Below are 22,691 nucleotides of genomic sequence, written 5' to 3' on the forward strand. Positions count from 1 at the left end.
ATTTCCTGTAGCATAAAGAAGGTCTGGGCCACGCCCCCTTCCAATCTGCATTCCAGGGAAATCATCCCGACACAGGGAAGTGGTGCCCTTCTCATATTACCTGCAGGCGGGAAGCAGTAATAAAAAAGGGAGAATACACCTGCTGCCAAGTGACAGGCTTTCCTGCATTAGGCATTTTACATTTTTTAAGTGTTGTAATGCTTAAGTGTGCTTAAAATAGTCTTAAAATGGGGTCATAGCCAATAATGTAATATACCCGTTGTAATATACCTATTGTCAGAAATGGAAGGGATCACCGTAAGAAGAAAATTGTAAGCTTCTGAGAGGAACTGACGGTGAGGTAAGTATGTAATATTCATTTTGCAGCTGCATCATGTGTTTATTTTAAATAATTTTACTCAGTTCAGGTTCCCTTTAAAAACATGCCTGGTAGAGAAATGTAAGTATGCATTTTATATTATAAACACTGCCTCCCTGACTGGGTCAGACATGTTACTGTAAACCTATAGCCCAGTATTCAAAAAATTTAGAATAATTTAGAGATCTAGTTTGGAACCTCATTTTAAACAGGTTAATCACATTTTAAAGGGAGTGTATAGTGAAAAAAAAATGTGGCCAGTTACTTACCTGGGGCTTCTTCCAGCCCCCTGAAGTCCTCTTGTTCCCTCGCTGTCATTCCACACTGATCTGTCCCCCATGTGTCTCCCTGTAAGCTGGGCCACTCCACGAGTCGCTGGAACTTGGGCGGGGACAGCCATGTGTCTCCTCGATCATGCTCCTGTGGCAGGGAATGTGCTGCACATGAACAGTAGCAATGTTTTACTTACTGCGCAATCACAGAGTGCTCCCGGCCACGGAAACACAATGGAGCGTTCGGAGAGGGACAGGGGCTATAGAGAGCATAGTGGAATGATGGTGAGAAACCAGGAGGATTTCAGGTGACTGGAAGAAGCCCCAGGTAAGCAAGTAACCGTCCACATTACTTTTCACTTCAGGTTTCCTTTAAGTATAACATTTTGATACTACTACTGTAACCTGATGGATGGGGGGGGGGGGGGGGGGGGGTTCCACTCATAAATGTATTACTTTTCCTGAATAGCCACTTTTATCTGTAGAAAGAGACAAACAAAACAAAAAGATGGAATAAAAAAAAACACAAACAAAACCAAAACAGAAAGCACAGAATAAAAATAAAATAACATAGGTTAAAAGATCATTCCAAGCTTATGCAAATTTAGCTTTGAACCAATACCCAACACAACAAACAGAGCTATGTGGAAACTTTACTGGCAGTCTGACACGGTTTTTAAAATTTTCTTGTAAGTAAAAATCATTTCTTTTAATAGGATCTTCAAGTTTAGATCCCTAAAATGTACTCATTTTTCCAAATCAGAAGCCACCAGTGAAAATCTCCCTTCTAGAGCTTCAGTCTCTTTTACAGACGACAAAGCAAAGGAGATGTCAGCCCACCACCAGAGGGCACTGTAGTGTGATCAGATACTTTGCGTGATACGGCTGGAGCATTTCAGACCATTTTATGGACATTCCTTGTGTAGTTCTGAAAGCCTACCATCATTAGGCTGGTAGAAGAGATCCACGTTAAGTGCTTGAGGTATCAGCTACGAGTGTACCTAAACTGTCAATATGTGCAAGTTATTTTTTTGCTCTTTACACATCTGGTTACATCTGGCAACTGAACCTTTAGGACACCACATTGTTCTCTGAACTCTGACGTCAGCTGCTGCAAGGGTTCCATGACCTCATAAGATCTGGGAGCCTCACTGGATCGGATATACTTCTCCTGATTCCTTTGCTTCCCTCGTAGTCTTTCATGGTAATCAAATTGAGGACAAAAATAAAAGAGAATGAAACCACGGATAATCGGTTCACTGTGCAAATGAAGTCCTCTCCATGTCTGGTGGCCACTTATGGCTGTCTCCGTTACAGCGCTTGACACCAGGCTTCTCTGTGGAGAGGTCCAGAGAATGACGAGACTTGCGGTCCTCTTCCTACTCCTTTTCTATAGTAACGTATCCATGCTCTCTTCATGATAACTACCACAATGCTGAAGCACTTTCCTGGAGAAAACACAATCCAAAGAGAAGGAAGCACAGATAAATATATCTGCATACAGCAAGTAAAGCAATCCTGTACATTATTCAGCTATACCTCCTTCACTGTGAGACACTGAAGCGAAAAAAAAAATATAATGAATTGGTTGTGTACTATGAATAATTACTAGAAGTTTAGCAGCAAAGAAAATATTCTCATATTTTTATTTTCAGGTATATAGTGTTTTTTCTAACATTGCATCATTCTATAATATGTGCAGATTACACAACACTCAGCATTCAAAATTATTCTTTCAGAGCAGTCTGTGAACTAATGACCTCTCCTCTGGAAGAGAAAAAGTAAATAGTTGAATAACACTTGAGATAATAAAAGTCAGATAACAGCCTTCTCCAGGACTTTGAAAGTCACAGAGCTTAATTGCTTTTTTGCATAGAGATAACGACTAGAGTTTCTTAACTCTTCCTGTACTGGAAACAGTTAGACTGATGTATCTGATCTTAATGTTTTATTTCTTAGCTGTACTACACATACAAATCATAATATCATAATTTTTTTTCGCTTCAGTGTCTCTAAAGAGTTCTACTGAGGCCGGACAGCTGCATTTATTCAAAAATGGCGCCGGGAAATTTGGTCGCAGGGTGAAGCTGAAAAACAGTTCCCCCTGCTCCTGCAAAAGTCCAGGCAGAGTTAATTACTATTCCCCTCTCCAGGCCGCCATGGCCTCGGGGAAAGATGTAATTCAGCTGTCAGTTATTGCTGGTGGACGAATTATGGCCCATACTCACGAGGGACTTTTGTCGCCTCAACACGCGGCGCGCGCGTGTTGCGGCGACAGGTCGCCCGTGAGTATGGGCCGTTGCACGCGCGCGCACCCCGAACTGTCGCCCGTCGCTCATGTCGCCATGCGATTGAAAGTTTCAATCGCATGGCGACAGTCGCCGCCGCACCTCCGCCGCAACTGTCGCTAGTCCGCGTGAGTACGCGGACTAGCGACAGCAACCTCCATTAAAGTATATGGAGCTTCCGGCGGAGGGAGGAGGAACGTCGGCGACAGCTTCCGCCTCGCCGCTGGTCCCTCTTCCGCGTGTGTACGCGGAGGGACCTGGCGAGGAGCTGTCGCCGGCCTGTCGCCCACACGCTCACGTGTGCTGGCGACAGGCAACATTTACAGCCCGTGAGTACGGGCCATTACGCTAGACTTTTTTAAAGTAATCTGGACTGGTCTTTTGACTGTGCCCAAATTACTGTCTGAGCGCTGCTATAGCCTCAATTTACATTACGGACTATGGCAGTACCGGCTGCTCCCAAATTGCTTTCTGAAGGCTGCAGCTTGGATCAGAGGGAGGGGAGCAATGCACAGAGGACATTGCAGCAATCCCACTAGACTACAACAGTCAGTGGCAGCAAGAACTAATGTGACATTGTAGATGTCCAAGGATTGAACTTCATCCCAATCAGTAGCTGACACCCACTTCCCCACAGGGAATCTTCACCTTTTCTCAAATAGATCATTGGGAGGTGGGGGTCTAGTCTGTGTGGCTGATATTATGGTGACACTCGTCCCACAGTGTGATGTCATGACCATGGTCCTGACAGTTTACTGTCTGTGAACCTTATTGATTTGTGGGAAATATAAGCAATTTTATACATGATGTTATTTTCACTACAGTTCCTCTAAGTTTCAGCCCCTTCTGCTCTGGACACAAGAGGGAGTAATGGACGGAGCTTTCACGCTGACACTGTGCTGCGTATATTACCTGGCCATATCCTTTGTTTCTTGGCGAGTAGTTGGCATGTTGACCACTTCTACCAGCAGAGGGAGCCCTCCTTCTTTGATCAGAAGAGGACAATATTTGTCAGCTAGGTCAAAGAAAGATAACCAAAAATTAACCCATATAAATGAAAAATATTTATAAATTCAGCTCATTTCTCCAATGTTGTACCATGTGACCCAAAATACTGCTAGCTGTACAGTTTCCTATATAGATACGTGAAACAACCCTATTTGATGAGGTCCTGAGAAAAGAAAATCCTGTGAACAATGTAATTGCCCAAAGCATCAGACTGTTGGTACACTAGTAAGGTAAAGGAACTGCTGCATTGCCCAGTTATAGCATAATGCTATTGCTAGGTCCCCTTATAAAATAGGGGTTAAGTACGGTAGCTTGTTTTGGTTGAAAAAAAACAAAAAGACATCAGTCCATCAAGTTCAACCAGGGGAAAAAAACCAAACAGTCCTGAACTCGCACATACAAGTTGATCCAGGGGAAGGAAAAACAGGCTTGAGCCGATTATGCCTAATGCTGGATACACATGGTGCGTTTCCGCACTCGATGCGCCCGTCGATTCGCGTTGGCTCGATTATTTCCAACATGTCCGATTCGCGTTTCGATGGATCGTTAGGTCGATTTGGCATACTTTACATGTAAATCGACCTATCATCGAAATGCGCTCGGAAATGCTCGGAAATAATTGAGTCGACGCGAATCGACGGGCGCATCGAGTGTGGGAACGCACCGTGTGTATCCAGCACAAGAGGGAAAAATTCCTTCCTGACTCCATTCCCTTCCAAATGGCTGTGAGATAAAATCCCTGAATCACCTCTGCCCGGTATTACTTAGTAATTATAGCTGTGGATGTCCTTCAACACAAAGAAAGCATCCAAGACCTCTTTAAATGCAGATTGTTACAGATGGCAGATTGAACCCAATTGTTATTTCAAGTTTGCATTCTGTTTTAATCTGGGTTTAGTGCATAGTTTGCATCTGTTGTGAATACAAGGTGTGTATTTGCCTCTGGGGAGCTCTGCACGCCTCAGTTGGTAGTCATTTCAGATGCGGCCCGATTAGGAGCGCTTCCAATTCTTCCCAGTACACTACAAGGCTGTCAGACTCTGTGCACTTCATCCACCAATGAAAGGGCTTGGAGCGGTGTCATGTGGGCTAGAGGGGTAAAGGCATCATAGGTCCTCTGATACATCCTCTTGAATCTATCTGCAGCATCAGCACTCTGACTAAGTGGGATCCAGGGGAGGAGACATGGAGGAACAATCCATTTTAAAAAGGCATGATTTATTGCATTTTACCTGTAATCATTCTGCTTACTTTCCAACAAAAGCAAGGGAGATAGGCGAGTACAGCTACACTTTGTCTACTTGAATGCCCAGGATCTTGGCTCCCTGTGCTTGCTAGTGCTGATCTGATCTTTATTCCTTGCTATGCAGAAAACAAATGAATTTTGTGGGCCTGAGCCCACTTCCTCAGGCCAATAAAAGGGTTAATCAGCCAAAAGCATTGAGCGCCTGGCCTCATACGGTATATACCATTGTGAAGGTCTCTTTTTACCAAGAGAGTGACTGCATCCAGTCCAGGTTGGACACCACGAGTGGAGTCAGGTCATTTATCTCCACCTGCTTCCAGTGGTCGGTTGCTTCCAATGCAACCCACCTTTGTGAGTAACTTCTTGCTATTTTACACCATTCCCCCCACCATTTACACCATTTCATAACATATTGCTTTATTTGGGCTCCTGTTTTTTCTGTATTTTCTTTTATAAGCTGTCGAGGCACCCAACATTTTCACATTTCTTGCTATGGCAGCTAGACTGATAAATGTATCATACATCACCACATATCTATGTAACTACTATGGATTACCAAACACCCTCTTCCCTGTCAGTAAATCCTCACTGATATTGGATGAGGCAGCAGCAGTAATACTCACGGTACACAGAGACGAGGTTGTACAGAGCCCAGGTTGCCCAATGTTGGCTGACAGGGGAGACACTCTGGGGCAAGAGTCGAAGAATAGGCTCGAATGACCTAAAACCAAAAGGGGGATTTATGAAGCTCTGTGAAGGTGTCATCTATGCATTAGTAACAACATGTAATGGAAAGGATTCATGTGAACCTGAAGTGACATAAAACGTACTAATGTGAAAATGTTCCCATGTACAGCGGTGCCAGTTCTCACAATCTGTTTTTAATCCTCGTTACTACAGTGGAGTAATTCTGTACCGTACTCCAAGCAACTCCAGATGCACCCAACTTTTAGAGCAATTACATGGTGTTTAACCTAGATGAAGCTTAAAGTGAACCTCCAGGCTAAAAATCTACTCAGCAGAACTGAGCCTTGGTGTTTCTTTAACAGTTTCACAGCATCAGAACGTTTTTCTTACCAAAGCATCATTTTTAGCTGCATATTTAGCTAAGCTCCACCCATCAAAGAAAAAAGCCCGGGCTTTTTTTCTCTGATGCTGTGCAGAGCATGATGGGATTTCCTATGTTGTTATTCATGTTGCCTAGCAACTGGGAGAGGTGCTCAGGACACAGTACAGTTGGAACTGTGTCTCATGCTCCCTGTCACCTCCTTTCAACCAAAAAGATGGCTGCCATCATGAAATCAAACATTTGCCTGTTCTTTTAAAACAGTGTGGGTAAGATATTATATTACCTATCTATTTTAATTAACATAACTAATGTAACTTAATGACAGTATGTTTGTTTAGGCTGAAGTTCCTCTTTAAGCTGCCTCCCCTTATCTCACAAGATTGGTGGAAATGCGAGGGAGACAACACATTATTGTTTTTGCCAGGAGAGAGTTTAAAAAAAATGTCAAGAAGTCACATATAAAAGCAAAGCGATGGCTAAGAGCTTTGTTGTCTCCACTCACCCCTCTCCTGCCGCGTGACCCGCCAATCCACCCCCGAGCATAGGAACAGAGCATGTCATCCGCCTACATGCTAACTACGTGTCTGTACAGCCACGGACGAGCGTTATCGCCCGAGGCATCTGATTCTGATCCCTGTCGGGCGACATCCATCTGGCCTTTATTCCAGACTTTGATAAATAAAGCCCACCATATGAGAAGATAACTACGAGACAAATGGAAACTAGGAGGTGACATTAGATCGGGGTGTCAAACTCAAATACAAAGTGGGTCGAAACTAAACACTGGGACCTAGTCATGGGCCCACCTCAATGTCTACTGGCCACCTTATAAAGTTTCCTGGTGTCTAGAGGCCCCCACCCTCCCCTATACAGTTCCCTTGTGTTTAGTGCTTTCCCCCTGCCTCCCCCCATATGGCTTCCCTAGTGGTCTAGAGTGGGCCAAACATAATGCAAAGTGGGGAAACCACTTGAGAGCCGAATTTAATGGCTCTGAGGGCCAGATTTGGCCAATGGGCCAGAGTTTGACATGTATGCATTAGAGGGAGGGACAGCGACAAAGGGCGGTATGGCGAGGTGATGGCTCTTACCGGTAGTTGATGTTTCTTCTGGAGCTTATATCCCAGCTCTGGATTGCTCGCCACATGCGTTCGTCAACGTCTTGCCTCGATGGCTCTGCGATGAACCAGGCTTCGGGGCCATCGAACATGATGTGTGACAGCACGCCACAGGCGTTGTAGGACACTTCAATGCCATCTGCTTTGCTTTCCAGGAGGTTACTGTAAATAGAACAACAACATAGTGAGTGCATGCAGGATGGACACTGCACTGGCCATGTGATATGGCCGAGTCCTAAACTCACTAGAGAGAAATACTATGATCAGGATGACGGCCCCAGACCTTGCACCACTAAAAGAAAGTCACACCTGTTATTTTTTATCAATTTTTAAAAAATATTTTAATTAGTCCAACCAAAGTAAAAGAAAACACAAATCTACTTCACCAGTTCACAGATACTCATCTTTTTCTCAGTTAGGACCTGTTTCCACTAAATCCGAATCCGCATCATTTCCCCGCATGCAACCCAGACTGGGAAACATTGCCTTTTCAAACAACAGCTTGCTGTCCGATTCACACGCTAGTGCAATTTTGGATGGCATGTGGCAGTTTTCTGTAGCACATACCCATAATCCTGTGACTCAGCTGCGGTTTTGAAGCAGCACAGGTACCGCATCTGATTTGGGAACAGATGAAGCACCAAGTAAAAATACGGTTTAAAGGATACCAGAGCCGAAAGTAATTGGAAAAACGATCTAAGAAGAACTCAGCCAGGCCAATGCCTGTGCACTGCTACATGACTCGCTGACCAGGAAGAGGCTGCAGGGGGGCAAAGGAGGGGGACGGAGGGGTGCTTGGAAGAGCAGTGGGCATGAGTACAGCTTTCTATACATGCCTGCTCCCCCGTTTTTCCAATTGCTTTGGCTCTGGTATCCTTTAACCTATTGCTGCGTGCTCGCTCAGTCAGTCTGATATAACCCCTTTTGCCAAGGTAACATCTTTAGTCCTGTCAGGTGCATCTCTGTGGAATGTTTGTTTACTGCGAGTTCCTCAGTAAACATAATACCTGGTCTCCAAGAATGCTCAGGGAGGAGAATATTCCACACATCAAAACAACAGTGCTTTTACCTAAAAACGGTGATGAACTGTGCGGTCATCAGCTGTGGCCGCAGCTCACGGACCTCCGCTACATTTCCAAGAAGTCCCAGCATGTTACGGTGTAGTTCCTGCTTTTCTGGAAACTCCTACGAAAGGACAGAAGTGCATATCATAAGTAGCCTAAAATATCCCACAGCCAAAGGCAATGCAACAAGCAGTTGGGGACAATGCTACAAGCAGACAAGATACAATGGCTATCATTCATGAAAGTAATGTCGGTATGGAGAATCAGTGCGGGAAAACACAGCTGGCGGTGTTTTAGACTTCTGGCTGCTGATTCATAAAAAAGTATTCAGGTGAGGTAGCAGTGCGGAGATTCCCTGAACTAGGCTGGCGGTAGACAGGCGGAGACACGGAAGCTGCCGAGTTGATACATTTCTCCGCGTTCCGCTCTGCTGCAGCTGCCTGGGAGGTCTGTGTGTCTCCATTCACTTACATTGGTATCGCCACATCAGAGGGAGCGGTACTTCCCGACCTCACACCGCTTGCGGTGATCTTTATGAATGAACATTTTGCTACATTTTTTACAATAATCACCGCACAAGGCGGTGATTTATCGCTCTGCTCGGTAAGGTCAGCCTTTATGAATGCTGAATTTGCTACGTGGGCGGTAAAGTCAGCTGTTTTAAGCATTTCCGCATGCAGAAATGCTTTATGAATGATAGCCAATGTAATAGGAAGCTAAGGTACAAAGCAGCAAGTAGCCAGTGGACAATGCAGTAGGCAGTCAAGATAGCCGGGGACAATGCAACTGGGGACAATACAACAAACAGACCAGAAACAATGCAGCAGGAAGCTAAAGTACATACAATGCAGTAGGCAACTATGATACAATCCAGCAGGCAGCCAAGATACAATGCAGCAGGCCGCCAAGGGACAATGCAATGAATAGACTTACTCTCAAGCAATCTAGAAATAGCTTCATGCCACTGTAATTGAGGAACATCTCGCAGTTGTCTGGAGTCTCATCTGTGATGTTCCAGAGGGCACTCCAGGAAAATTCCATCACCTGGTCACACTGTTGGGCAAGGAAACAGGAATCAGTGCATTGGTCTTCACCATCGAAAAGAAAGAGGAAAAAGGAGGATGTGTTCGACTTTCAGACTTCATACAACTTTACTCAGTTTTCCAGAGACTGATAGCCTCCTGCATGGAAGTGTCACTTCCAGGATTTAATACATAAGGTCGCTGGACATTTTAACTTTGCTCCACAGTTCCATTCTAGAAACGTGTGCACAATGCAAGCTGTGAGATAATTACCGTATTTTTCACACTATAAGACGCACCTAAGTTTAGATGATAATAACTGGGGGGGGGGGGTTAATATATACTAAACCTGGTGCATCCAAGGTGCTTGTGGATGTTCTTCCCCCAATTATTGTGTCCCCTCCATACCTTTTGTGTTCCCCAGTGTCATTCTCTGCCCACCTTGTGTCCGCCTCCTTTTTGTCACCATGTCCTCTGCTCCATCCTGTGCAGAATGAATAGCAGCGGGCGCCCGCAGTTGAGTTTCTGGCTGAGTGTACTGACGCGATCAGGAAAAGCCTGGGGAACAGTGATGGAGAGGAGGAGCTGCTGACTGCTGCCGTCGCCCTGCGGTTCTGCCCATGGTGTGTCCAGTTCCTGGACAGAACAATATTCATCTATAACCATATTTCCAGCTAATCTCAGAATCCCTGTAGCCACAGTGATGCCGGGTGGCACTGGCTGCCACAATGCATTCAGGGAGATGTAGTGTATTAATGTAATTACATCTTCCAAGCGGGACCACGCAACATCACTGCGGCTTTTTTGAGCTGCGGTACTGCGGCAATCAAGATGGAGGCTGTGGCACTCATCATTTAAGCATTGTCAATTCAATCCCGTCGTTTCCTGCCATCTCGTTTTTTTCCTTGGTGCAACCTATAGCATCCAAGTTCTGTAACCGCGGCGCTTCCGTGTCCCCATGCGGGGGTAAAAAATGTGATACACGGAGCGTGCAACGGGAAGTCCCGCCAAAAGTAGCTGTTTTTTTGCACACTTGCAGAAAAGCATTTGGCCGAGATACCGGGCTGCTGGTTCAGACGCTCATCAGCCCTTAGAGGGAAGTCCGTTGGATCTATTTGAAAAAGTCCAAAGCGAGTCAGCACCGTCTTCCGTAGAAAAATAGCTGTTTTATTGATTAAAACAACATGATGTCAAGCATACATCAGCGACAGCTCTGCTGTTTCTGGCGTCTAGCCCTTTTTCAAGCCAAGAAGCAAAGTCATCACACTAGACTGAGTTACATCACAGTTTAAAGAGACACTGAAGAGAAAAAAAAATTATGATATTATGATTTGTATGTGTAGTACAGCTAAGGAATAAAACAGGCGCGTCGCTAGCGTCACATATCGGTGGCACGTGCCACGGATATGGCTTTGGGGTGCCCCTAATGACTGCTCTGGGGTGCCCAACGGGAGTGCCACGAATGTTTTTACTCTGCGCGGCCGCCGTTTACACAATACGGCGGCCGCCATGTTGTGGGCGGTGCTCGCCGCTCAGAAGCACTGCTGGTCCCCTTGTCCATCCGCCCCCTGCCCAATCAGGAGCACCAGGCAGGGGGCGCGAGATTGAATGAATAGGCAGGGGGCTGGAGAGAGCGTGAGTAGCTCCGCCCCCTGCACGTGTAGTGCAGTTTTGAATTGCCCGGCCGGTGCCCGCTGACCCTCGCTGATCCTCTGCTGATCCTCCGCATGCCATGCCACCAAGAGGGACTAAGAAGAAGCCTCTGCTGCAGAGAGTGAGGGGGAGAACTGCCAGAGCCAGCCTGGAGGTCGGACTCCGGACACAGGCAGGATGCAGCCGCGGAGGCGGCAGATAACCCCGTGCGTGGCAGACTGCAGACCAGGGAGGAGGTAGTAATGTACTGTTTACTCTGCCAGGGGTGTGTGTGTGTGTGTGTGTGTGTGTGTGTGTGTGTGTGTGTGTGTGTGTGTGTGTGTGTCAGTGCCCCATTGTGTATGTATGTATGTATGTATGTATGTGTGTATGTCTGTGCCCCATTGTGTGTGTCTGTGCCTGAGCCCCATCCTCCATGTCCCATTACAGTCTAGGCTGTTCCTATGTGCCTGTACGGATAGCTGCAGTGTGTGCTGATCTCTGCTGCCTCCAGTATGTACAGTATAAGCCGTTACTCTGTGCCTGTACTGATACTAAACTAGCTGCAGTGTGTGCTGGTCTCTGCTACCTCCAGTATGTATAGTATATGCTGTTACTCTGTGCCTGTACTGATACTAAACTAGCTGCAGTGTGTGCTGATCTCTGCTACCTCCAGTATGTACAGTATAAGCCGTTACTCTGTACCTGTACTGATACTAAACTAGCTGCAGTGTGTGCTGATCTCTGCTGCCTCCAGTATGTACAGTATAAGCCGTTACTCTGTGCCTGTACTGATAGCTGCAGTGTGTGCTGATCTCTGCTACCCCAGTATGTACAGTATAAGCCGTTACTCTGTACCTGTACTGATACTAAACTAGCTGCAGTGTGTGCTGATCTCTGCTACCTCCAGTATGTACAGTATAAGCCGTTACTCTGTACCTGTACTGATACTAAACTAGCTGCAGTGTGTGCTGATCTCTGCTGCCTCCAGTATGTACAGTATAAGCCGTTACTCTGTGCCTGTACTGATAGCTGCAGTGTGTGCTGATCTCTGCTACCCCAGTATGTACAGTTTAAGCTGTTACTCTGTGCCTGTACTGATAGTAAACTAGCTGCAGTGTGTGCTGATCTCTGCTGCCTCCAGTATGTACAGTTTAAGCTGTTACTCTGTACCTGTACTGATAGTAAACTAGCTGCATTGTGTGCTGATCTCTGCTACCTCCAGTATGTACTGTATAAGCTGTTACTCTGTGCCTGTACTGAGAGTAAACTAGCTGCATAGTGTGCTGATCTCTGCTACCTCCAGTATGTACTGTATAAGCTGTTACTCTGTGCCTGTACTGATAGTAAACTAGCTGCAGTATGTGCTGATCTTTGCTACCTCCAGTATGTACTGTATAAGCTGTTACTCTGTGCCTGTACTGATAGTAAACTAGCTGCAGTGTGTGCTTATCCCTGCTACTTTCATTATGTACAGTATTAGCTGTAAAGCCTGGTACACACATACAATTTTGATTAGCCAATTTTAGCTCTGTTCATCAAATTCATTGTTTGTTGGCCCACTTACTGCATGGGGTTGGTAAAATTGGTCAGCGATTGACCATTCAAAATTGTATGTGCGTATACATCTTTGATTTATGCCTATACTGATTGTCAATTATTTAAATAAAGGACATGGGGCTCCATCTAATAATTTGATGGGCAGGCCGGCTATCTGTAGCTTACACCGCTGCTAAGTTCATGTAAATTTGGCCATGCCCACTCACGGTATGACCACGCCCATTTTTTTGCCAATGCCCCCCTCGCCTTGTGCCCACAGGTGCCCCCAATCTTCAAGGACCCTAGAAACGCCCCTGGAATAAAACATTAAGATCAGATACATTAGTCTGTTTCCAGTACAGAAAGAGTTAAGAAACTCCAGTTGTTATCTCTATGCAAAAAAGCCATTAATCTCTACGACTTTCAAAGTCGTGGAGAGGGCTGTTTTCTGACTTTTATTATCTCAACTGTTCATTAACTATTTACTTTTTCTCTGCCAGATGAGAGGTCATTAGTTCACAGACTGCTCTGAAAGGATCATTTTGAATGCTGAGTGTTGTGTAATCTGCACATATTAGAGAATGATGCAATGTTAGAAAAAACACTATATACCTGAAAATGAAAAATATGAGAATATTTTCTTTGCTGCTAATCTTTTAGTAATTATTCATAGTACACAACCAATTCATTATATCATATATTTTTTTTCGGTTCAGTGTCTCTTTAAATAGTATATCATTCTAGAAGCAGCCAATCAGCTTGCTCATTCCCAACCAATCAGAGAGAGGCAGCGACCGGCGGACCGGATGGGGAACTAATTCCTTAAAGGGAAGGTCCAAGCAAAATAAAAAAATGGAGTTTCACTTACCTGGGGCTTCTACCAGCCCCATGCAGCCATCCTGTGCCCTCGTAGTCACTCACTGCTGCTCCAGTCCCCCGCTGGCAGCTTGCCGACCTTGGAGGTTAGCGGGCCGCATTGCATACGTTTTTACGCATTCCCACTAGTGCAGGAACATTAACACATACATTTTTACGCATTAGTGCTTCAACGCGTAAAAATTTACGCATTGAACCAGTAACGCGTAAAAATGTATGTGTTAATGTTCCTGCACTAGCGGGAATGCGTAAAAACTTACGCAATGCGGCCCCCGACCTCCGAGGTCGGCAAGCTGCCAGCGGGGGACTGGAGCAGCAGTGAGTGACTGCGAGAGCACAGGATGGCTGCATGGGGCTGGTAGAAGCCCCAGGTAAGTGAAACTCATTTTTTTATTTTGCTTGGACCTTCCCTTTAACATATGTAAATTTTTTTTGCCACTAGAGGGATGAGTAAAGAGGTCACCCTTTGTTAAACTACCACACATGTAGCAGTCCAAACAGGGAAACGTACCATTCCTGGGCACTGTCACCTTTTCAACTGGACATGTGTGCACCACCTTGTCCCTAAATCTCAGCGGCCACCGGAAGGTCTCTGGCGTTTGTCCGCATGGCAGCTGTTTGTTTTCCCTCTTAGGAGGTGGGTAAGTGTATGGTAATTCCTGGGGGAGGAGTTTGGTATTCTACTTTACATGTTAAGGGATTAGTTCCCCATCAGGTCCGCCGGTACCTGCCTCTCTCTGATTGGTTGGGATTGAGCAAGCTGATTGGCTGCTTCTAGAATGTTATACTATTTAAACTGTGATGTAACTCAGTCTAGTGTGATGACTTTGCTTCTTGGCTTGAAAAAGGGCTAGATGCCCGAAACAGCGGAGTTGTCGCTGATAGATGCTTGACATCATGCTGTTTTAATCAATAAAAGAGCTATTTTTCTACATAAGACGGTGCTGACTCGCTTTTGCTACTTATATGGTCTGATGTGCACAGATCATAGGGGTCAAAGCACGTCTGAAACAATTTCTCCTATTGGTGCTTGCTACACACTGTGGATTTACGTTGCCTCCGTTTGTACATTTTGGCACTCAGATGACTGGACAGCCATCAGTACAATCAATTATCGTCATCCTTGTGCAAACACCTCGTTTTGATCCAGATTTTCACTGATTTCAAATGATCCGATCGTTTACTGCCACACTTCCATGTCCCCCTGTGGGGATAAAAAAAATCTGCACTCCGGGAAGCGCCACCAAAATCTGACAAACGCTGTTCTGCAAGCTTGCAGGAAAACATTTGTAACAAGACTCTGGGCTGCTGTGGGTCGCTGGTTCAGACGTCTGTCTAAACCAGCCCTTAATCCCACTCTTCTTCCCCAAAGAAAAAAAATCATTTTTCCAATAGAAACCCCCTACACATACCTGATCCCAACTTTAAACCTAGCCTTCTCCTACTCTATCTGCGAGCCCATCATAATCATGTCTAACCTTTAAAACTAACCTTTCATCGCCCTAGTCTTGACCTCTAATCCTCCTTATTGTCCCAACTACCGCCAACTGATAAACCCATCTTCATTTCAGCTTCAGGACCCATCATCCAACCCATCAGCACTCAACCAATAACCTCCCCCTGAAAACCTTGTTGAAAACTGCAGCCCAATCCCGTCATTCAATCTACCCTTTATCAATGTAATAACCAGATGAACACCACCATCTATCCTGAACGAGCAACAACACATGAGACTTTTGTAAAGAAAGAAATCCAGTGTTTTGCCAAGTGAAAGCTGCAGACTCCTAGAATGCTACATCTACATGATATTTCACCTTAAAACTAGCACTAAATTGTAGCGAACAGACATCATATGGAAAACTGGCAAATTTCCCTTTGGACACAATGAATAATTCTGAGGGCTATACAGGCGTAATGGAGCAAGACACATTGCCAAGAAGATTACAGGAATTCATTCACTGGCTTATCTTGCATTCTGTTGTGGAGTAATAGAGTGCAGAGATGTAAAGAAAGAGGCAGATAAGTGATGATACGCAGTATCCATCTGCAGTGTGACATCTTCACAGAGTAGCAGCAATCGCTTCATCTGTAGAGAGAGGCTCACCGTTTTGTCCTGCAGCTTCTTCTGGATCAACTTCAGCATCGTCTGTAGATATAAAAACACAGCTCAGAACCTCTCATACCACAATTTCTCCTGATTCATAAAGCATAAACCTGTACTTAATGGGTTAAAGCCTGCTAAAATGATTTTTTTCTTCATTTTAGGACCACTATAAAGTACATTATAAGTGATATATATATATATATATATACACCGTATATATACACACACACACACACACACACATATATACAGACACACACCTACATATTGTAAATTAAACCAAATTAAAAATATGCACTATATATGCACTACTTTTTTCCTATGTTGTCACTTAAAGTGTACCTGAGACAGCGGTGGGGGGAAAATTCATACATACTTGGGGCTTCCTCCAGCCCCCTCCAGGCTGACTGCTCCCTCACAATCCGCCTGGCCACCTTGATCCTTCAGGTGGCTGCGCATTCGCCACCATCACGCTCCCATCACCAGGAGCGTTCTTGTTCCCAGTGACGGGAGCGCGGTGGGGGCACGCATGCACAGTATGCCTCGACCTGAGAAATTTCAGAGGACCCTAGCGGCGGATCGAGGAGGACCAGGAGGACAGCAAGGGAGCCAAAGGTCTGACGGGGGCTAGAGGAGGCCACAGGTATGTATTAATCCCCCGCTCCTCCTCTGTCTCAGTTTTTTTTTTAAAGTAGGTAGTAAAAAGCTAAACGTATTGGCAGATTTTAGATGACTACATCATGGGAGAGTTTCAGTATTCCCTTAATTGAGCTTAATTCAAAATCATTCTCTGGAAAGGCTCTATACAAAGATGTCTGCCAGCTTCCCTACTCATTTGCATATCATTTTGTCAGGTGGACTGAGCAACTGCAGTGAAGTAAGGGCTTTGTAAATTAAAGGCAACCTAAAGAGAAATAAAAGTGGCCAGTTTAACTTACCTGGGGCTTCTTCCAGCCCCCTGCAGTCCTCCTGTGCCCTCACAGCTCCGATCAGCAGCATTAGCTGTCCGAAAGCTGCAGACCCGGGCTGCATGCCTCCTATTCGCCCTCCCATGGACAGGAGCGTTTGTAAAAATTGCAACTGCAGTAACCTGCAAATGGCTCAGTTGGCCAACTTTCAGAAGGGCAATTATGGAGAGGAACCAGGACTACAGGGGGCTGGAAGAAGTCAAGTTAAACTGGCCACTTTTATTTCACTTCACATTTACTTTAAGAAATAACTGAGAAATCCCCATAAGGAGATGAACTGGTCCAAAACCTGACAGATCTTACAGATTTGAACTGCCTAATGTGAGTGACAGCTATCGTAAAAAAATGCAATTTAAATTACTTTTATTTCCCCTATGTTGCTGTCTTTTATTCCATCCTGCACAACTAACAAACCTACACAAACGACCACCATTCCCTAAACCCCTCAACCTCCTTGCAACCGCCTAACGCCAATTAGCGGTCGCAATGTGGCAACCCCAGGACCGCCTTACACCAATTGGCGGTCGCAAGGTGGCAGCACCTTGGTCAAGTTTGGCGATTGGCGTCAAGTCCTGGGGTGGGGTTTTGCAGGGGATCACACACACTGATGCACGCGCATCCCCTCTTGAATGACAGAGCTCCGCTCCGTCTTCAGTAGGAGACTGTTACATTGTACAGCGCTGCGATCTTCGCGCTGTACTGGGGACAGCCGTGCCGCTCGGCTGTTCCCCTGGGAGACTCAGAGAGCGATCGACTCTAATACGCCGATGTCTATGACAGCCGATTGCTGTGATTGGCTGCTGGGGGGAGGGGGGAGGGAAAATAAAGAAAAAATATACACAATTTTATAAAAAAAAAAAAACCAAAACAAATATATTAATAAAAAAAAAAAATACACTGTACAGCAGCGATCAAAGCCCACCAACAGAAATCTCTGTTGGTGGGCAGAAAAGGGGTGGGGTGGGGGGGGGGGGGGTGGGGGGGAGTCACTGTAGTGCTATGGAGCAAGTCATTAAAGCTGCAGAGCACCATTTTGTAACAAATAGCCTGGTCACTAGGGGGGTTTAAGCCTACGGTCCCTAAGAGGTTAAATTCAGAGTCATGTGACATCATCCTGTGAGTGGATAGGTTATTTTCTCCCTGTATAAGCCCCGAATCCCACTGTCCCAATCCAACACCTGGGCCACCCCTTCTTCCCATAGAGGAGCTACAAACAGAGGTGAGCAATACAGGCAGGGTCCCGGGCGGTGCTACCTCTGTGGGGCAGAGAGTAGTTAGCTGGCATCCCATATAGTAGGAAGTGCAGACCAGGCTAGAATTCAATGTAATCGTTTTAACTAGATCTTGCGTCTGCTGTCTGAAAAGAGCTGCATATATTTCCTATGGTATGCTCTCTGACACCAAACTGCAGCTAGCATAGATTCTGAAACAGCAGGTCAGGAAACCCCTCTCTGCTCTCTATGTCAACCAGCACAGCATTTGCTTATGTTTACCTACACTGCCTAGAGCAATGAGCATGGGCTTGCTTTACCTCCCATTACCCAACTTGGAAAGCCCAAAAAGGTGAATAAAAGAAGCAGCCCCTCAAAGCAAGGGAGGAGTTGTAACTGAGGTTACTCCCAGTGGGACGAATTAGAAAGCGTTTTGGAAACGGGTACACTAGTCACAAGACTGCATAAAGGAATTCAGTACCTACAATTTAACATACTAACCCTACAAAAAGATTCAGAAAACAAAATAAATGAGTGGTTCAATAAGTCTGCCTTGATCACCAGCATTCCCTGCCTGAACTTACCATTACAAAGCCCATCTTTCCCACTGCTTCCTTGTGGTCATTATCCACCTGGCAGACCAGGGCGTTACACAGGTGCACAGCAATTCGCTGGATGGACTCATCCTGCCGGGTTGGGATCAGGATGTTTAGTAGCAGCTCGTTCACCCTCTGATACTGGAACTCGAGTTCTTCTGGGATGCCAAAGTTGCAGAGTGTGAGGCAGCAGTTCCTCTGCACCTGTACAGACACAAAGACGGATCTTACAGTATGTGCAGAACTCACAGGTAGAACCAGCCTGTGCATTAGCCAATATCTGTTACACACACTAAAGCACAGAACTGCAGCACTGCATCACACACCTCATCCAAAACCAAACACAGTCAATCCTGAAAGGATCCATGTAGATTAAATTATAGACTAAAGTAATCAAATGGAAAAATATGTTGTATAGACCTGCATGCTGTAGCTGTGAAGCTACCCATACTGATGAACAGCTCTCCTGCCTGTTACTTCTTGTTAGCAGAGTAGGGGTCTTAAGAGGATATGTACTGTCCGATTTGTACAATAAAAAAAACATACCAATCGAGTCACTGTGATCTCCTGGGTCCCTTTTTGCCGTTTCCGCCGCTCCCCGCCGTGATCCTGGGTTTTAATCGCCAGTTTTAGGCAATGTTTGCAAACAAAAAACATGGGCGCTAACCAGGTAGTGATGTATGTGTAAATATATGGGTATATCCATAAGCGCGCACACACACTACGTGTACGCGTGTGTGTGTGTGTGTGTGTGTGTGTGTGTGTGTGTGTGTGTGTGTGTGTGTATCCCCTATAATAAAACCCAAGTGTCTCTGTGTCCCATGTCCCTGTGTGTGTGTGTTTTGTAGCCCTGCGCATGTGCAAGGAGTGACGCAGAGCGGGCATGTGTGCGAGCACGGCGGGTGTGCGCGTGCGTGCGGCGGGCAGGCGCGCAGAGACAGACCTAGCCCGTTTTTAAATGGGCTAAGGTCACATATATATATATATATATATATATATATATATATATATATATTATAATATATCATGTTACAGTATGCTATAAGTTTCTGCACTCCAGTCTGGGAATAGTCACAGTTTCCCAGCATGTGACAGGCAGCCCCCCCCCCCCCCCCCCCCAGCCTCACAAACTGCATCACACACAAGCTGAAACAGAGCAGGGACGCGGTTAGTGAGGAATAAACAAAGCACACAGAGTATGGAGGGGGCGTGCAGGGGGTGTGCATAACTTGTCCCAATTACAATAGAGGCAGCCCAATCCTCCCTGGGTCAACAAAGCTTGGCAAAGAAAAGAAGATTAGATATATTACAGAGACAGTGCAACTAGTAAAGGCTGCAGTAATCCAGACCACATTAGAACAGGTATAGGAACTTATAGGATAGAAGAAATAAGGCTGAACATTTTGTTACAGAGTATCTTTAAATTGTAAACTGTCTGGCATAAAATAAAAAATCAATTATTTTTATCGGGGAAACAAGTAATAAGGATGCTAACAAGACAATCCAAAAGTTAAAGTCTCTATTACTTTTCTTGTGGATAAATGATCATTCCCCAGTTTACCTGACTTATTTGGTACACACAAAATTTGGTACACAAAAAGGAAGTTGCAGGGCATGCTGGGTTGTCCTTTTTTGCTTCTCTACTTCCCATCAGACTTAACTAATGCAGCCTGATTGGCTGAAGCCTCTTTCCCTCCTGTTTTACCCTCCCACACCTCTGTTCCTCTCTGATTGGCCAGTATTTCTCATGCTGAGACAATGCACTTTAGCGAAGTGCGGGCAAATCAGGCAGAGGAGAGTAAGGGAGGAAATGACATAAGGATTGGCTTCAAAATAGCCACAGTTAATAAATGCTAAGAAGGATTTTCTCTTTTTTTACTGTAGAAAAATCACTAAAATCTTTAAGGTGTCCATACTTCTTGCGATGTATGGGCAGATTGACCATGAGACAGATCTCCCTCTGATCAAATCTGATCAAAGAGAGATCTGTTGCCTGCCCATACATAAAATCAGTATGAAATGTATCCTGAATTGGCCTAAGGACGGTGCCACTGCAGCCCCAATGTAAAATGTTCACCCCTGCCTCATCCACCATGACCATAAGCTCCACCATGTGGGGCGTGTGTGACGTAACGCGCACGCCCCTGGTGCCACATGGGGGTGATGGCAGAGGAGGTCCGGAGTCATGCCAGGGGTACAGGTGATAATTTACACCGTAGATGAGTGCGTAGGTCAGTTGGCACTACAGAAGATGCAGGATGCTGAAGAGTATGGGGGTCGCTTGCACACCAAGCACCTACCGCTACCCAGCACATCACTCTCACCGGTATGTGAACTGTTTTAAAACCTGTATGTCTGTTAACCATGTGACTTTTTGTACAAGCAAGTTTATATTAAAAACAAGTGACAGCAGTGCCGACCTTTCTGCTCATTCATCCAGAGAATTTACACTGCACAGGGGAACACTTTACACTTGGGGGGAAAGCAACCTGGGGATCTATCACATACATCAGTCATCACTATATTACTGCCACGCACCCGATTGACAACACTGGACCAAGATTTTCTTGCATACTGGATTGATACATCCGACCGATTTCAGAACAAAATCAATTGAATCATCGATCAGGCATGCTTGTTGCAGCGCAGATTTTCATCCGATTCGATGGGCACCTTTACAGTTACTCAACCCTCCTTTCTGCGGAACACAAAGTCCTTCCTCATGTAGACATGTGCTTTCTACTGTAATGCAGGGAATCAAGGAAATACAGAAGCATCTATTGCTCTTCCTACTTGTGTGTCAGGAAATCTAGGAAATACAGTCTGCTATCTATTGCTATTCCTGCTTTGTGTGTCACATGGTCACACCTGACTGATCCACACAGCAGCTGAATCCAGACAGGGCTGGATGCAAGGTGTACTGCAGTCAGTCCATAAAGCCGATCTTCTGGGCAGCACTTTTTTCAGTACACCGTTTATATTCACATATCTATTTTGGGGTTAGCTGGGTTCCAAAGTTATATGAAAGTATACAAAATTAAGCTATATTATATCTATGGAGGGTAAAAGATCATCATTTTTTCCTTGCGTTACATTCAGTGAAGTTCCTCTTTAAAGGATACCCGAAGTGACATGTGACATGATGAGACAGACATGGGTATGTACAGTGCCTAGCACACAAATAACTATGCGGTGTTGCATTTTTTCCTTTTTCTGCCTGAAAGAGTTAAAAATTAGGTATGCAAGAGGCTGACTCAGTCCTGACTCAGACAGGAAGTGGCTAGTGTGACCCTCACTGATAAGAAATTCCTTTTTTATCTATTTCTTGCTCTCAGAAGTCATTTTCTGCTAAGAAAGTGTTTTATAGTTGGAATTTCTTATCAGTGAGAGTCACACTGTAGTCACTTCCTGTCTGAGTCAGGACTGAGTCAGCCACTTACATCCCTGATATTTAACTCTTTCAGGCAGAGAAAGAAAAAAAGGAACACAGCATAGTTATTTGTGTGCTAGGCACTGTACATACACGTCTATCTCATCATGTCACATGTCACTTCGGGTATCCTTTAAGTTTAGCTTGTGTGTGTTTTGGCTCATCCAGTGCTGGAGTTTGGCCTGCTGTGTTACACATAAGAGCCTTCGTACTGAAAGGTAATCCTCCGACTATGCCGAGGCCACACTAAGCTAATCTTGTATCGCTTTCAAGCTTCCAGGCTCCATGTTTAATTTACAGCTGTCAAGCAAAGACTAGCTAATGCTTGTGAAAGCTAATGTTACCAAGATAACTACTGCTAAAAGGTGATCTAGGATTTTCCTAGATAAAGCAGCTGTAAGTATACAGTGTGGGAGGGACACAGGTGATCCTAATGACAGTTTTCCTGCACTGCCTTGCTAACAGTATAGGTGCCCATACACTCGTCAGATTGGCAGCAGATAGATAAGAAATGCATCTGATGATCTATCTGATGCGTTTTTAGAAAATGTTTTACCAGGATAGAATTCCCATAGATTTCAGTTTTAAATCTATTGAAATTCGATCTGATGGCATTTTTTTGCCATCAGATTTCCATTAAAGAGTAACTGTCAGGCTGCAGAAGCTAATTTAAACCTCTATTCTCCTGTGTTAAACAGTTTAGAAGGAAGTTTAAAAGCCATTAGTGAAGATAAACATTTCAGTTACCTTTGATGTGTGCTTATCTTAAAGTCTGTTATAGACCCATAAAGACGCAAGCCGCAGCTAAACTGCAAAGCATTCTGGGGCCCTCCCCTCGGCTGCTAATGAGACGGTACAGGAGCTTCTAATCAGTCCAGCGCGAAACACTGATA

General features: G+C 45.1%; 1 protein-coding gene across 5 annotated transcripts in view; it reads right to left on the bottom strand.

Annotated features, from left to right (window-relative positions):
• ZER1 (zyg-11 related cell cycle regulator) overlaps nucleotides 1-22,691 on the bottom strand; it is a 96,785-nt gene that overhangs the window by 6,868 nt on the left and 67,226 nt on the right. For 4 of the 5 annotated variants that reach the window (XM_068248512.1, XM_068248516.1, XM_068248513.1 and 1 more), the window contains 8 exons: nucleotides 18,357-18,572; nucleotides 15,594-15,635; nucleotides 9,354-9,473; nucleotides 8,426-8,541; nucleotides 7,330-7,518; nucleotides 5,796-5,893; nucleotides 3,831-3,933; nucleotides 1,268-2,078 (listed from right to left, as the gene is read on the bottom strand). In XM_068248512.1, the coding sequence (XP_068104613.1) occupies nucleotides 2,021-2,078; nucleotides 3,831-3,933; nucleotides 5,796-5,893; nucleotides 7,330-7,518; nucleotides 8,426-8,541; nucleotides 9,354-9,473; nucleotides 15,594-15,635; nucleotides 18,357-18,572 (942 nt within the window). In that variant the 3' untranslated portion in view covers nucleotides 1,268-2,020. Of the gene's footprint in view, nucleotides 1-1,267; nucleotides 2,079-3,830; nucleotides 3,934-5,795; nucleotides 5,894-7,329; nucleotides 7,519-8,425; nucleotides 8,542-9,353; nucleotides 9,474-15,593; nucleotides 15,636-18,356; nucleotides 18,573-22,691 lie in introns of those variants that run through there. The other variant, XR_011023205.1, reaches the window with a different exon arrangement.

This window comes from Hyperolius riggenbachi, chromosome 8 (genome assembly GCF_040937935.1).
Source record: "Hyperolius riggenbachi isolate aHypRig1 chromosome 8, aHypRig1.pri, whole genome shotgun sequence".
NCBI classification, from domain to species: Eukaryota; Metazoa; Chordata; class Amphibia; order Anura; family Hyperoliidae; genus Hyperolius; species Hyperolius riggenbachi.